The sequence below is a fragment of the Schistocerca nitens genome, chromosome 6, assembly GCF_023898315.1.
Source record: "Schistocerca nitens isolate TAMUIC-IGC-003100 chromosome 6, iqSchNite1.1, whole genome shotgun sequence".
NCBI classification, from domain to species: Eukaryota; Metazoa; Arthropoda; class Insecta; order Orthoptera; family Acrididae; genus Schistocerca; species Schistocerca nitens.
In genome coordinates, this window is record NC_064619.1 from 679,571,872 (window position 1) to 679,585,967 (window position 14,096).

General features: G+C 46.1%; 1 protein-coding gene across 1 annotated transcript in view; it reads left to right on the top strand.

Annotated features, from left to right (window-relative positions):
- LOC126262414 (UDP-glycosyltransferase UGT5-like) overlaps nucleotides 1-13,392 on the top strand; it is a 115,235-nt gene extending 101,843 nt beyond the window's left edge. Inside the window, exon 7 of the mRNA XM_049959042.1 lies at nucleotides 12,742-13,392. Within this exon, the coding sequence (XP_049814999.1) occupies nucleotides 12,742-13,033 (292 nt within the window). The 3' untranslated portion in view covers nucleotides 13,034-13,392. The remainder of the gene's footprint in view (nucleotides 1-12,741) is intronic.
- Nucleotides 13,393-14,096: the final 704 nt, after the last annotated feature.

Sequence of the window (14,096 nt, forward strand, 5' to 3'; positions counted from 1 at the left end):
TTTATTCACTTTTTTTTAAAAATTTGTGTGTTAAGGGCATCTAGCAAAAGAAAACAAAAGAAGAAATAAAAATCCTACGGGGCTACGCCGCTTGTGACTCTATCAAACAAAAATAAGCTGATCCTTCCTCCGGCGCTGCTATCCTAACTACATCTAAACCTCGGCCCCGCCTATGGGAACTAACTGCAGACTGCTGGATCCAGTGGCAGGGAGAAATTGTCTTAGCGCTGTACTGCACTAAAAGCCGTTTCACGACCTCACACACTCGGTCTACCGTAACAACAGTGGCAACACGGCCTCCACAACAGAAGCGACGAGGCCTTTACAAAACTGGCGACGAGGATTTACAAAACGGGCAGCGCATCGAGCTCGCGAAGGACTAAATACATATAAAGTGTGTGGTATACTACGTTCCTTTGGACATGTTCGAAAGAGGTGACAATATTTTGACTCTGCAGCCACAATGAGTCAAGACACAAAGGAATCGAGACATTAGCTGGTAGTGTACATTGATTTACATCAGTGGGGCAAGCTTAAAATTTGTGCCAGATTAGGGTTTGAACCTGGGGCTCCTGTTTACTTTTTTTTCGTCATTTCAGAACACACTTTTTTTCTTCTATCTCTTTCTTGTGTATAAAGCAACCTATAAAAATGGGGGTCCATTTGCCACCGCTACTTGTAACTTAAAAACAAAAATAACTGCATTGCTTCAGTCATTGGCCCCTAACTACGACTATCGCAACAGTCCTACCTAAACTAAGAAAGGAGGAAAGAAATGTATGGAGGCGATACACGTGTATGTACCAGAGAATTAGAGAATTCCTTTTTTTCCTTCGGACCTGCGCAGTGAATTGCATAAAAGCCACTGGTAGCTGTGGAGAAATTCAAGCACGTCTCCTCGAAACAGAACGGAGCACCGTTGGGACCACAGTGTAAAAAAATATTAAAAACTGTGGATGAGATCAACCGCTCATTGCAGGGAAATTCCTACATCACAGAATAGGAAGATGGAAAAATGTTGTCTGTATTTCGGATTATGGACAATGGCGCAATGTCGTTCGTTCGCATAATTTCAAAAATCGGGAAACTATTCTTACCTGTGGCAAAAAAATATCGAATTCCAGTGACACAGAACCAATTCACAGAGTGAGCCGTCATCTGTGGGTAGATAATGTCATCCAGGAACGTGACTGATCCCATTGTTATTCGGCCGGGAGTAACTTCTGTGAGGAATGCCAGAATTCGATGGACCAAGCACCAGACGTCTAGTGCCAGGCCACAAGCGATGATCGTCCGTGTCAGGCACCCCGCATGTGGCACAAAGTGGGGAGTTGGCGAGGTGAACTTGGTCGAGATGAGAATGATTCGATTGTATCCAGTTGATGGTGACATACTACGCAGAAAGTGCTGCAGTGGCAAAAAAAGGGACGCTAACCGCCCGCCACACATTCCGCCACCAGTTGCGCAGGTACTTCTGTTCGATCACAATGGCGGTGTAGGCCACATGCATCCAGTGTAGACTGCCTTCGACGACAACAAACACACTGGCGGTAGAGAGGCAGTTAGGTAGCTGTGCTCCAGATAAATGCGTCCAATGTGATAGAAAGGCGCTGGGATGTCGGAAGACATTGCTGAAACAACCAACGAGGCTGGCGCACATGCATCAAACAGTAATCTGGTAAGACATGTCAGGCAACACCACCACATCGTCGACCGTGAACTGACAAAAGGGCCGAAGTCTACCCAGAACATGGTAAAGACCCACACATCATTGAGCCTGGAGAAGGGTAAGGAACACATAGTGAACCTTGTAGGTCATCCCCTGGTTAACAAAGGGACTCACTTAACCTGCATCGAACCAGGGTGTACAGGGCCGGAAGAGTTTGCTCCACATAAGGAATCTGCAATGCTATGTAGGTAGTGACATAGCACATGCATTGCAGGAAGTCAAGGGAGTGGTGGCGGTGTTCAGTGAGTCAAAACGTGGTCCGTTGCAGTGCTATTTGCAATTCAAGGCTCCAGAACACCGCATGTCAGCCATAAAACCGATACCAGGGACAGCATAAGGTACTGCTAACACTGAGTGGGTCAACACTTCTCTCAGGCAGGAGGAGGAGGAGGAGGAGGAGGAGGAGATTAGTGTTTAATATCCCATCGACAGTGAGGTCATTTGAGACGGAGTACAAGTTCGGATTAGGGAAGGATGGGAAAGGAAATCGGCCGTGCCCTTTCAAAGGAACTTTTCCGGCATTTTCTTGAAGTGATCTAGGGGAATCACGCTCGGTTCTCAGGCAGGTCTGTACCAATAAACATAGCTCACAGTTAATGTACATTGAGGGAGCTACCTGACACCTCACTGTAGGTCCCCACCCATGCAAGCACCACACGGGTATTCTCAGCACTTCAAAGACAGAGGATCAAATCGTCTGCATAGTCGGTGCAACAACATCGATGTCCAACTATGTACGTTCTCATCACACGTGGTCATAGTCCACATAACTATGGGGTGAAGGCGTGCAGCACCTTAGACAGGGGGCACACCTGTCGCACCAGACGCCCAATAAGAATTTGTTGTATAAACCGACAATTATACAGCACCAAGGATGTCGCACTGTGCAGGAGACGTGTAATCACCTCGATGGAGGACAGCTGTAAGAAAAGAGTGATCGACCTGATTAACTGCCTGGCTGAAGGCTAATCATGCCAAAGCTGCAGGCGGATCTAAAGTGAGGGCGATCAGGTCTGTGTAGTAGCAGAGGACTGTCGGAATTTTTTATACTCTGCCAAACATGTTCTGAGACACTTCTTCAATAACAGCTGTGAATGTAAGTGTTGCAATGTACCATAATGGACATGGAGGCTGCATCCAATGCCACTGGGTGCTGCCTGCCATCCTCATTAGCGATGGTACGAATCAAGGCCTGGCAATATCGTCGCCTGTCTGCTAGAAGGTAGTACATCAATGGAACATCCAAAGGCAGGCTAGCATCACCTTCCATTCAAGGTGGTGGCATGCGTGGGCGGAAATCTGTGCCTTGGTGAATTTCACTATTGTACATCTTTAAGGGGAAAGAGGCATCACAGGGCAGTCCCTCAGTATTTGTTAATAAAAGTTCGTGGATTGCCTCCTCCAAACCGCCGAGTCTCTGCTATACACCATCAAGGCCCAGTGGACGGCAGGTTTGTCACCAGACAGCTACCATGACGACATAGACGAACAAGCGCTATGGCAGGGGCGACATGAATCCCAAGTCACCTTGATAAGATGCCGACAGTCAGGAGACGCCAGTAGAACCACATTCATTTAAAAACACCCCTTCCATGCTACACCTTTGGTGGTCAAATGTGACTGCGCACACATAAGCTGCATGGTCGGAAAAAGTGACAGGCCAGATCGCAGCCAGTTGGGTTCCTTCCAGCAACGAGCGCGAGATATAAAAGCAATCAAGGCGACTGGGAACGGTGTGCTGTGTGAAACTGGGGCGGTCGTCATAAACTTGTTCTCGTGAGTCCACAAGTTGGAGATGGTCGAAGATCGTGGCAAGCACTGCCCAAGGCGAATGATGCAGCAGCTGATCTTTGGGGTGGATGGTGGAATTGAAATAACCGTCCAGCACCAATGCATTCTGCCGCCCAACGAAAAGGCGTAAGGTCTCCCCTACACAAAGAAGGTGGAGCGTTTCCTTCTCCTCTCTGATCCTGAAGGAACATGGATGTTAATAATTCAGACACCAATGAGCGTATGAGCCGTGTCGCTCACATCCGGAAGATATTGGACGTTGTCAATTGGTAATACTTCATGGATGGGAATCCCCACCCTGTTACCAGTATCTGGCACGTGGAAGACGAAAGGAATACACCCAGACCGGTTAGGAAACCATCGATATGCACTTCTCGTAAGAGGGCCACAGCTAAATCTGCCACTCGAAGTGTATCGTGGAGCATCACCAATTTCTATGTGGAACACAGATAGCGCTGGCATTGATCGTAGCTAGGCGACACGAGTGTTCTGGCACTCCTGCTGCCAAGACATGGGTGGCACCCAGCTGGGGCCGACCGCAAAAGACAGTCGATGGCTTCGTGGTTACTATGTGGAAGGGGGGGGGGGAGCATACTGGTGGAACGTACCCACCCACAATATTCACAGCCTGTTCCAATTGCTCCTTTACGTCGTCCATTCAAGAAAGAGAAGCAACACTAGATCGTTTTCGAGTGGTAGAATCATCAAGACTAAATTTCAGCGACCTCCATACACGCCTTGTCAACACAGGTCACAGGCGGTGGAGGAGAAAGCGTCACAGGCTGTGGAGCACAAACCACTGACGTAGGTGGGTAAGGAGTCAATCGCAACATAGATGCGTTTTCTGACGGCGGTTCACCACCCTATGTGGCCATCCTGAGGAGACAATAGCCAGGTGGCGTACGACTGCATTTCTTGCGCTTCGCTGGTGAATTCTGCTTCCAAACTCATTCCGTATTGGAGTGTGACTGGTCACTAACTGACGCCGCCCCAACCAGAAGGAAATCAGAGGTGGGTACGACGCCTGAGTCGATATCCATCGCAACTACAACATTGCTTCTCGGGTTCTGACGGCGTCCAAAGACGTTGTTCCCTCCTGAGGGGATGGACTCGCCGTCCGGTCAGTGCAAGGGAACGCTGGCAGATCGGAAGAAATTTGGATCAGTGCATCTGATACCTCCGCAAGAGCAGCGAAGGTGACGGATGGTACTCTTGGTGTCACGGGGCTACGACATCTCTTACAGGTGTCTGAATCAGGTGTCTGTGGAGGCAAGCCGACTGGACGTCGCTCTCCCGGCCACAGCCCGCACGAGTTCGAGGCCAATCATCAATTGACAAGGAATGTGCTTCGTCAGTTTAAGTTTGATCTGAGGCACGCCATTTAAAATGTGGTAGGTCACGATGTTTTGCCAATTTTCTGCGACTTGACTGATGATTTTTCTGTACCATCGAGAGGCAGATACGACCACGTGTTGTGGTACCTCAAAAGTAAGTTCGAAGGGACGCAGCATGCAAAGGCAGAACCCCGCGTGATCAGCCGAAAGAGCTCCGACTTGGCCATCAGAGTGCCAGAATTCTTTTGTACATGTCTGAAATAAATGACACCACGCGGAATCCACACCTGTGTTTTGTATTATGTGAATTGAAGGGGACGGGGGGAGAAACAAAGGGAAGAGAAGGAAATCATGATGTCAGCTGCATCGGGACTGTAAGCGGAATCAGCGGCGCTGAGTGAAAATGCGTGCTGGACCAGGATTCTAACCCGGATCTCCTGTTTGATAGATAGTTGCGTTAACCACTGTGCCACCCGGACACGATGTTTATTGAAATAACGGGGACCCACTTCCCAAATGGTTCAAATGGCTCTGAGCAATATGGGCCTTAACTTCTGAGGTCATTAGTCCCCTAGAACTTAGAACTACTTAAACCTAACTAACCTAAGGACTTCACACACATCCGTGACTGAGGGAAGATTCGAACCTGCGACCGTTGCGGTCGCGCGGTTCCAGACTGTAGCGTCTAGAACCGCTCGGCCACCCCGGCCGGCGGACCCACATTCCCATACAGCGCAACCTACCCGCACTACCTCTCCATGTCCTCCATGCTCTTTACTTTGAGACTGCCGCGGGAGTCGAACGTGGCTGTGCATTCACACTGGAGGTGGTGGATTCATAACCCATGGAGGCGACTCAGTCATATGAATGCGTCGTCTCTGTTCTTTCGGTCATGTCATCTCGATAGGAGCCGATGGCAGATTTGGGTAAAAACATGACGTCTTCTTTAACAATTTGTAGACGGCCCAAGTCTCACTCGGGCAAAAGTTTCTTGACAACGACGTTAATACGGATGTCCGAGAGTGTTCGAGGATGTAACAGCTATTTGGTTCAAATAAACTAAGAAATATATTGCACTCGGAAATGATTTGAAGTCACAGTCACAGAGGATATATATACGTGGCACCAAGTGTGGAATATAGATGATATGAAAACCAATCCGTCTTTAATTAGCCCCTCATTGGTAAAGAACAGATTACCTTATCATTTTATATCATATTTTTAAGTAATCACGTACATTCAATCATTAATCTATCTTAGGAGGCCCATGTCCTGCAGTGGTCTGATGTTAGCGTGCAACTCAGCCACCATTCAACGGCGTCGCGCTGGTCGTGAGGTGGCCGAGTGCGGCGACCAGAACGGGCGGTCACGTGAGGGCAGGGCAGTCGTGTCTCTATCTACACACTCCGCTCTTAACCTGCCCGTGCTTGCCTGGTAAGCTGCCGTACGTTACGTCACAGAACGAGCAGCCTGCTTTACTCCCAGCCAAGTTTGCTCCACCCAAGCAGTCCAAAGGAACATTGCTTGCCCGCCCGTCTTCCCGCTGTGCTACGCTACGTAGCCGTCTATTCTGCACGCTTTCATTTTAGTGTAATGAGTAGGGCTTGGAAGTTGAACTTTTTTGTCCGAGTATCATCAGACTAGGCTCAATTAAATATATAGTCATTCTGAGCCATTTTAGGCCGGATAACGGTGGATTTTATATGTCCTGTTTTATTTGTCGGAGTGTTTCGGGCTTAGTTATGTATTTATTTAAATATGAACGGTTCTCTCTTAATTTCACGCTCTTTCGACTAGTAGTGGCTATACTCAGTTCGAACAGCTATCAGGTCCCTCTGATACATGGCCCCGTAGTAAGCAGAACCATCTCCGGATGTCGAGATCCTATACACTTAAGACTACTACACTCAACGCCGTAAATTGGGCAAAGTAGTTCATTCTAAATTTCCCAATGCATTTTAGCAAAGACTAACTTCGTTTCTCGTATTATACGAATATAAAAAGCACGTTTATGAAAGACTATCCTTTTCTTTCATACTATGCTTTCGTCGCACTACGTTGCATACCACCAGAATGTGGTTTTTAATATCCACTGGGCCCCATTTTATTCTTATCTCAATCAATGTCTCCCCTAAAATTAGAAAGCCTATATCCTGGTCAATGGCCTCAAGTCCTAGGAACACATTTCCACACACTTGTCAGCCAGTAATCCTCTGTCTGGTTTCAAAATGTATATGGAGTAAGCAAACTGATGATTAATTTTACAAATAATTCGTAACATATTCGAGGTTGCATTGCGAAACACCTTCTGATTTATTTGAAGCTGACTGATATACACACAACTTTTTCCCAGCTGGACCCTATTCCGTGACTGGTATATTTTTCCCAATTCGTAATTTCTCCTCAGTCTCATTTGAGGGTTATTTGTGCAATGCTGCTCCCGCCATCGTGGTAATTGATCCGCAGTAAAAATACGTACGCAGACACATTCATTGGACTGGAGCAGGCCGAACAGGCCCCAGGAAGCCTGCCAGGCTTACGGAAGCCCGAGCTGCCCTGCTGTAACCACTGTGCTTCGGTACACATGTATTCTGGTGTCTATTGCAGCAGGCTGAGCAGCTGTAATGGTTGCTGCGGAGATAGGGGCAGCCAAGCTGGTAGGAGAATTTGTAGACCTCTGGTCTCTGTGAATTTTCCGGAGTACATTAATTTAGACTTTGCCTCGACGATTTGATATTGTTGTTTTGAGATTTACCTACGTTTCATAGGCAGCTGACTTGTATTTAAAGTTAATCCTTTATCATTTTTAGATGTATTCTTTATTTACTTAATTTCATACTTTTTGAACTTCTTATTTTAGTAGCATACACGGTACGATTGACACTACACCCTAGATGCATAGCAGTACTTTCTGGGACAAAACAGGAAATTCTGCTGATAGATGTTTTTTGCTTATGCATTTTACGTGCTTCTTTGTTTACTAATTCACACATATATTCACTGACTATGTTTTAGTATACAGGGTGGTCCATTGATAGTGACTGGGCCAAATATCTCACGAAATAAGCATCAAACGAAAAACATGGTTCAAATGGCTGTGAGCACTATGCGACTTATCTTCTGAGATCATCAGTCGACTAGAACTTAGAACTAATTAAACCTAACTAACCTAAGGACATCACACACAGCCATGCCCGAGGCAGGATTCGAACCTGCGACCGTAGCGGTCGCTCGGTTCCAGACTGTAGCGCCTAGAACCGCACGGCCACTCCGGCTGGCTTAAACGAAAAAACTACAAAGAACGTAACTCGTCTAGCTTGAAGGGGGAAACCAGATGACTCTATGGTTGGCCCGCTAGATGGCGCTGCCATAGGTCAAACGGATATCACCTGCATTTTTTAAAAATAGGGACCCTCATTTTTTGTTACATATTCGTGTAGTGCGTAAAGAAATATGAATGTTTTGGTTGGATCACTTTTTTCGCTTTGTGATAGATGGCGCTGTAATATTCACAAACGTCTAAGTACGTGGTATCACGTAACATTCCGCCAGTGCGGACAGTATTTGCTTCGTGATGCATTATCCTATTTGCTTCGTGTACATTACCCATGTTAAAATGGACCGTCTACCCACTGCGGAAAAGGTCGATATCGTGTTGATGTATTGCTATTGTGATCAAAATGCCCAACGGGCGTGTGCTATGTATGCTGCTCGGTATCCTGGACGACATAATCCAAGTATCCGGATCGTTCCCCGGGTAGTTACGTGATTTAAAGAAACAGGAAGTGTTCAGCCACATGTGAAACGTCAACCACGACCTGCAACAAATGATGATGCCCAAGTAGATGTTTTAGCTGCTGTCGCGGCTAATCCGCACGTCAGTAGCAGACAAATTGCGCGAGAATCGGGAATCTCAAAAGCGTCGGTGTTTAAAATGCTACATCAACATCGATTGCACCCATACCATATTTCTATGCACCAGGAATTGCATGGCGACGACTCTGAACGTCGTGTACAGTTCTTCCACTGGGCACAAGAGAAATTACGGAACGATGACAGATTTTTTGCACGCGTTCTATTTAGCGACGAAGCGTCATTCACCAACAACGGTAACGTAAACCGGCATAATATGCACTGTTGGGCAACGGAAAATCCACGATGGCTGCGACCTTGGCGGGTTAATGTATGGTGCGGCATTATGGGAGGAAGGATAATTGGCCCCCATTTTATCGATGGCAATCTAAATGGTGCCTTGTATTCTGATTTCCTACGTAATGTTCTACCGATGTTGCTACAAGATGTTTCACTGCATGACAGAATGGTGATGTACTTCCAACATGATGGATGTCATAGCTTGCGTGCAGTAGGAACGGTATTGAATAGCATATTTCATGACAGGTGGATTGGTCGTCGAAGCACCATACCATGTCCCGCACGTTCACCGGATCTGATGTCCCCGGATTTCTTTCTGTGGGGAAAGTTGAAGGATATTTGCTATCGTGATCCACCGACAACGCCTGACAGCATGCGTCAGCGCATTGTTAATGCATGTGTGAACATTACGGAAGGCGAACTACTCGCTGTTGAGAGGAATGTCGTTATACGTATTGCCAAATGCATCGAGGTTGACGGACATCATTTTGAGCGTTTATTGCATTAATGTGGTATTTACAGGTAATCACGCTATAATAGCATGCGTTCTCAGAAATGATAAGTTCCCAAAGGTACATGTGGGCCTATCACATTGGAACAACAGAAATAAAATGTTCAAACGGACCTACGTTCTGTATTTTAATTTAAAAAACCTACCTGTTACCAACAGTTCGTCTAAAATTGTGAGCCATTTGTTTATGACTATTACAGCGCCATCTATCACAAAGCGAGAAAAGTGGTCCAACTAAAACATTCATATTTCTTTACGTACTACACGAATATATAATAAAAATGGGGGTTCCTATTAAAAAAACACACACACACAATTGATACCCGTTTGAAATATGGCAGCGCCATCTAGCAGGCCAACTATAGCGCCATCTGGTTTGCCCCTTCATGCTGGACGAGTTTCGTCGTTTGTAGTTTTTTAGTTTGACGCATATTTCAAAATGGTTCAAATGGCTCTGAGCACTATGGGACTCAACTGCTGTGGTTATCAGTCCCCTAGAACTTAGAACTACTTAAACCTAACTAACCTAAGGACATCACTCACATCCATGCCCGAGGCAGGATTCGAACCTGCGACCGTAGCAGTCCCACGGTTCCGGACTGCGCGCCTAGAACCGCGAGACCACCGCGGCCGGCGACGCATATTTCGTGAGATCTTTGGCCCGGTCACGATCAATGGACCACCCTGTATATTTAACTAATATAGGTTACGCGAATAAAAGAAATAGCGATAAATCGAAATGAGGTCGGAAGAAAATGGGGTGTCATTGCGTTCTCTTGCAAAAGGCAGCCTAAACTATTACAGCAAAATCATTTGATTTAGTACTGAAATGTAGACCTCCAAAAGAGTCCGCGAGAGCATATGTTTGTCCGTAACACTTAAGTCGCAATCATCCTTTTACTGCTCTGTAGGTTCTAAAATGGGTGACTTCTAATGCCAAAAATAATTAATAATTACAAGATCAGCATATGTTGTTTCGGACTTTTATTTTGATTTTTATGAGATCTACCATTTGGTACTCCGCAAATAGATGTAGCTCTTGTGCATTACGTAGCGTATATCAAGAAGGCGCGCTGACGGCAAATATTTTTAGTTACTTTGGCTGATGAAATTTAAACGGGTGAACAAACGTTCGTGGAACGAAGTTAAGAAGATCCGGATCAAAAAGCTTTAAATAACTAAATGAATAAAAATCTGTAATGAAAACTGACCTTTCGGCTCACGGAGCAGTTATTGCACCCTGGCGTGCACCTCTTTGTCTGAAGTAAATCGATGGCCACCACTGTCTTTCTTCAGGGCTCCAAAACTATAAAAATCGCATGGAGGATGTGTAAGGGCTTTCCCGCTTTCCATGGAGACTTCTGTTGCATAGCCAAAACAACCTTGGGGACACGTGGTCCGCCCACACCCTCTATGCAGTCCCGATCTCTCCCCATTTGGAGCCCTGAATAAAGACATTCGTGTCCAACAATTTGCCTCGGACGAAGAGGTGCACGGCTGTGTAGAATCATGTTTCACGTAGGCAACTGCAAACATTTTTCCTTGTAGGCACTGAACGTCTTGTCTCACTCTGGGATAAATGTACAGACACACACGGCGATTTCAGTCAGATATCCAGATCAAAGCAAAACAAAGTAAATATGTAATAACTGTACGCTTATCGCCTTATTTTCTGTCTTCTGAAAATAACAGGCCTGTTTTATTTGCACCTCAGTGGCCTAGCTGCTCGTTACATACAGGACCCTAACGAAGTCAGGAGTAGTCGTAAGCCATCTGGTGTATCGCAAGCTTCAATACTGAATGAGTATCGTTATCCGCTGCGTATAATTTAGCAACTGTATCTTACTTAGTCAGCTGCAAAATACTAACACGAATTCTTTACAGACGAATGGAAAAACTAGTAGAAGCCGACGTTGGGGAAGATCAGTTTGGATTCCGTAGAAATACTGGAACACGTGAGGCAATACTGACCCTACGACTTATCTTAGGAAATAGATTAAGAAAAGGCAAACCTACGTTTCTAGCAATTGTAGACTTACTGAAAGCTTTTGACAATGTTGACTGGAATACTCTCTTTCAAATTCTAAAGGTGGCAGGGGTAAAATACAGGGAGCGAAAGGCTATTTACAATTTGTACAGAAACCAGATGGTAGTTATAAGAGTCGAGGGACATGAAAGGGAAGCAGGGGTTGGGAAGGGAGTAAGACAGGGTTGTAGCCTCTCCCCGATGCTATTCAATCTCTATATTGAGCAAGCAGTAAGGGAAACAAAAGAAAAATTCGGAGTAGGTATTAAAATCCATGGAAAAGAAATAAAAACTTTGAGGTTCGCCGATGACATTGTAAGTCTGTCAGAGACAGCAAAGGACTTGGAAGAGCAGTTGAACGGAATGGATGGTGTCTTGAAGGGAGGATATAAGATGAACATCAACAAAAGCAAAACGAGGATAATGGAATGTAGTCGAATTAAGTCGGGTGATGTTGAGGTTGTTAGATTAGGAAATGAGACACTTAAAGTAGTAAAGGAGTTTTGCTATTTGGGGAGCAAAATAACCGATGATGGTCGAAGTAGAGAGGATATAAAATGTAGACTGGCAATGGCAAGGAAAGCGTTTCTGAAGAAGAGAAATTTGTTAACATCGAGTATAGATTTAAGTGTGAGGAAGTCATTTCTGAAAGTATTTGTATGGAGTGTAGCCATGAATGGAAGTGAAACATGGACGGTAAATAGTTTGGACAAGAAGAGAATAGAAGCTTTCGAAATGTGGTGCTACAGAAGAATGCTGAAGATTAGATGGGTAGATCACATAACTAATGAGGAGGTACTTAATAGGATTGGCGAGAAGAGGAGTTTGTGGCACAACTTGACCAGAGGAAGGGATCGGTTGGTAGGACATGTTCTGAGGTATCAAGGGATCACCAATTTAGTATTGGAGGGCATCGTGGAGGGTAAAAGTCGTAGGGGGAGTCCAAGAGATGAATACACTAAGCAGATTCAGAAGGATGTAGGTTGCAGTAGGTAAAGGGAGATGAAGAAGCTTGCACAGGATAGAGTAGCATGGAGAGCTGCATCAATCCAGTCTCATTACTGAAGACCACAACAACAACAACATCTTACTTAGTGAGGACACATTGTTTTTAGGATCTTGGGATTGGTTAATTTCTCCGAAGTATTATGTTGTCAGATGTTGTTCTAACTATGCTCTGTCCTTCCTGTCGTTACAGATATTACGAGCGCGCCAAGCAGCTGTCTCGGCTGTTCCGGGACCGCCCCCGGCCGCCGCTGGAGGAGGCGGTCTACTGGGTGGAGTACGTCATCAGGCACCAGGGGGCGCCGCACCTGAGGTCCGCCGCGCTGGACCTGGCCTGGTACCAGTACCTGCTGCTAGACGTCGCTGCCTTCGTGGTGGCCACGCTGGTCGCCGTGCTGCTCGTACTGTACCTCGTCATTCGAAAAATATCCTCCTGCTTCGTGGGGACCTCTCGCCCCGTGCCGAAGGGGAAGAAGAGGAACTGAGACGATCCACACCACAAGCCACGATAACAGTTAAATGTGCCATCCACAGTCGCATCTTCGAGGAGGCTGTATTTGGGACTGATGTAGATAGAAGATCGGCCAAAAAGAACTGTGCTAATTTATTTGAACCAGTTGCCGATGACATTCTGGAGCACCGCCAATAATATTATGAGATTGCCTGTAAAATACTTGGTGCTAGCGTGTGACAGTGGGTCTAACATCTCACAGTGCAGATGGACTGACTTACTATTCCCGCGCACTCTGGTATTAAAACACTTTCACGAGTAGAACAAATAAAGCGTACTTACAGTAAGAGTCGTATGTGTCGGTCAGATACAGCGCCACTTGCACTGAAATGATCTGTTGTATAATTCTCGACACAAAAATAATAGCCCTGCTCGGACGACTAATGGTGTGATAGTCGTAGTTCATCAGTTGCCGACTGCTTCATACCATTTATCTTTGCCTTGTTCTATGATATCCTTAATGAAAGTTGACCATCTCTGAGGCACTGCGTGAGTCGTTTAATACTGTAACTCTACTCGTTTACGAAACTTTAATACACTACTGGAAATTGAAATAAGAACACCGTGAATTCATTGTCCCAGGAAGGGGAAACTTTATTGACACATCCCTGGGGTCAGATACATCACATGATCACACTGACAGAACCACAGGCACATAGACACAGGCAACAGAGCATGCACAATGTCGGCACTAGTACAGTGTATATCCACCTTTCGCAGCAATGCAGGCTGCTATTCTCCCATGGAGACGATCGTAGAGATGCTGGATGTAGTCCTGTGGAACGGCTTGCCATGCCATTTCCACCTGGCGCCTCAGTTGGACCAGCGTTCGTGCTGGACGTGCAGACCGCGTGAGACGACGCTTCATCCAGTCCCAAACATGCTCAATGGGGGACAGATCCGGAGATCTTCCTGGCCAGGGTAGTTGACTTACACCTTCTAGAGCACGTTAGGTGGCACGGGATACATGCGGACGTGCATTGTCCTGTTGGAACAGCAAGTTCCCTTGCCGGTCTAGGAATGGTAGAACGATGGGT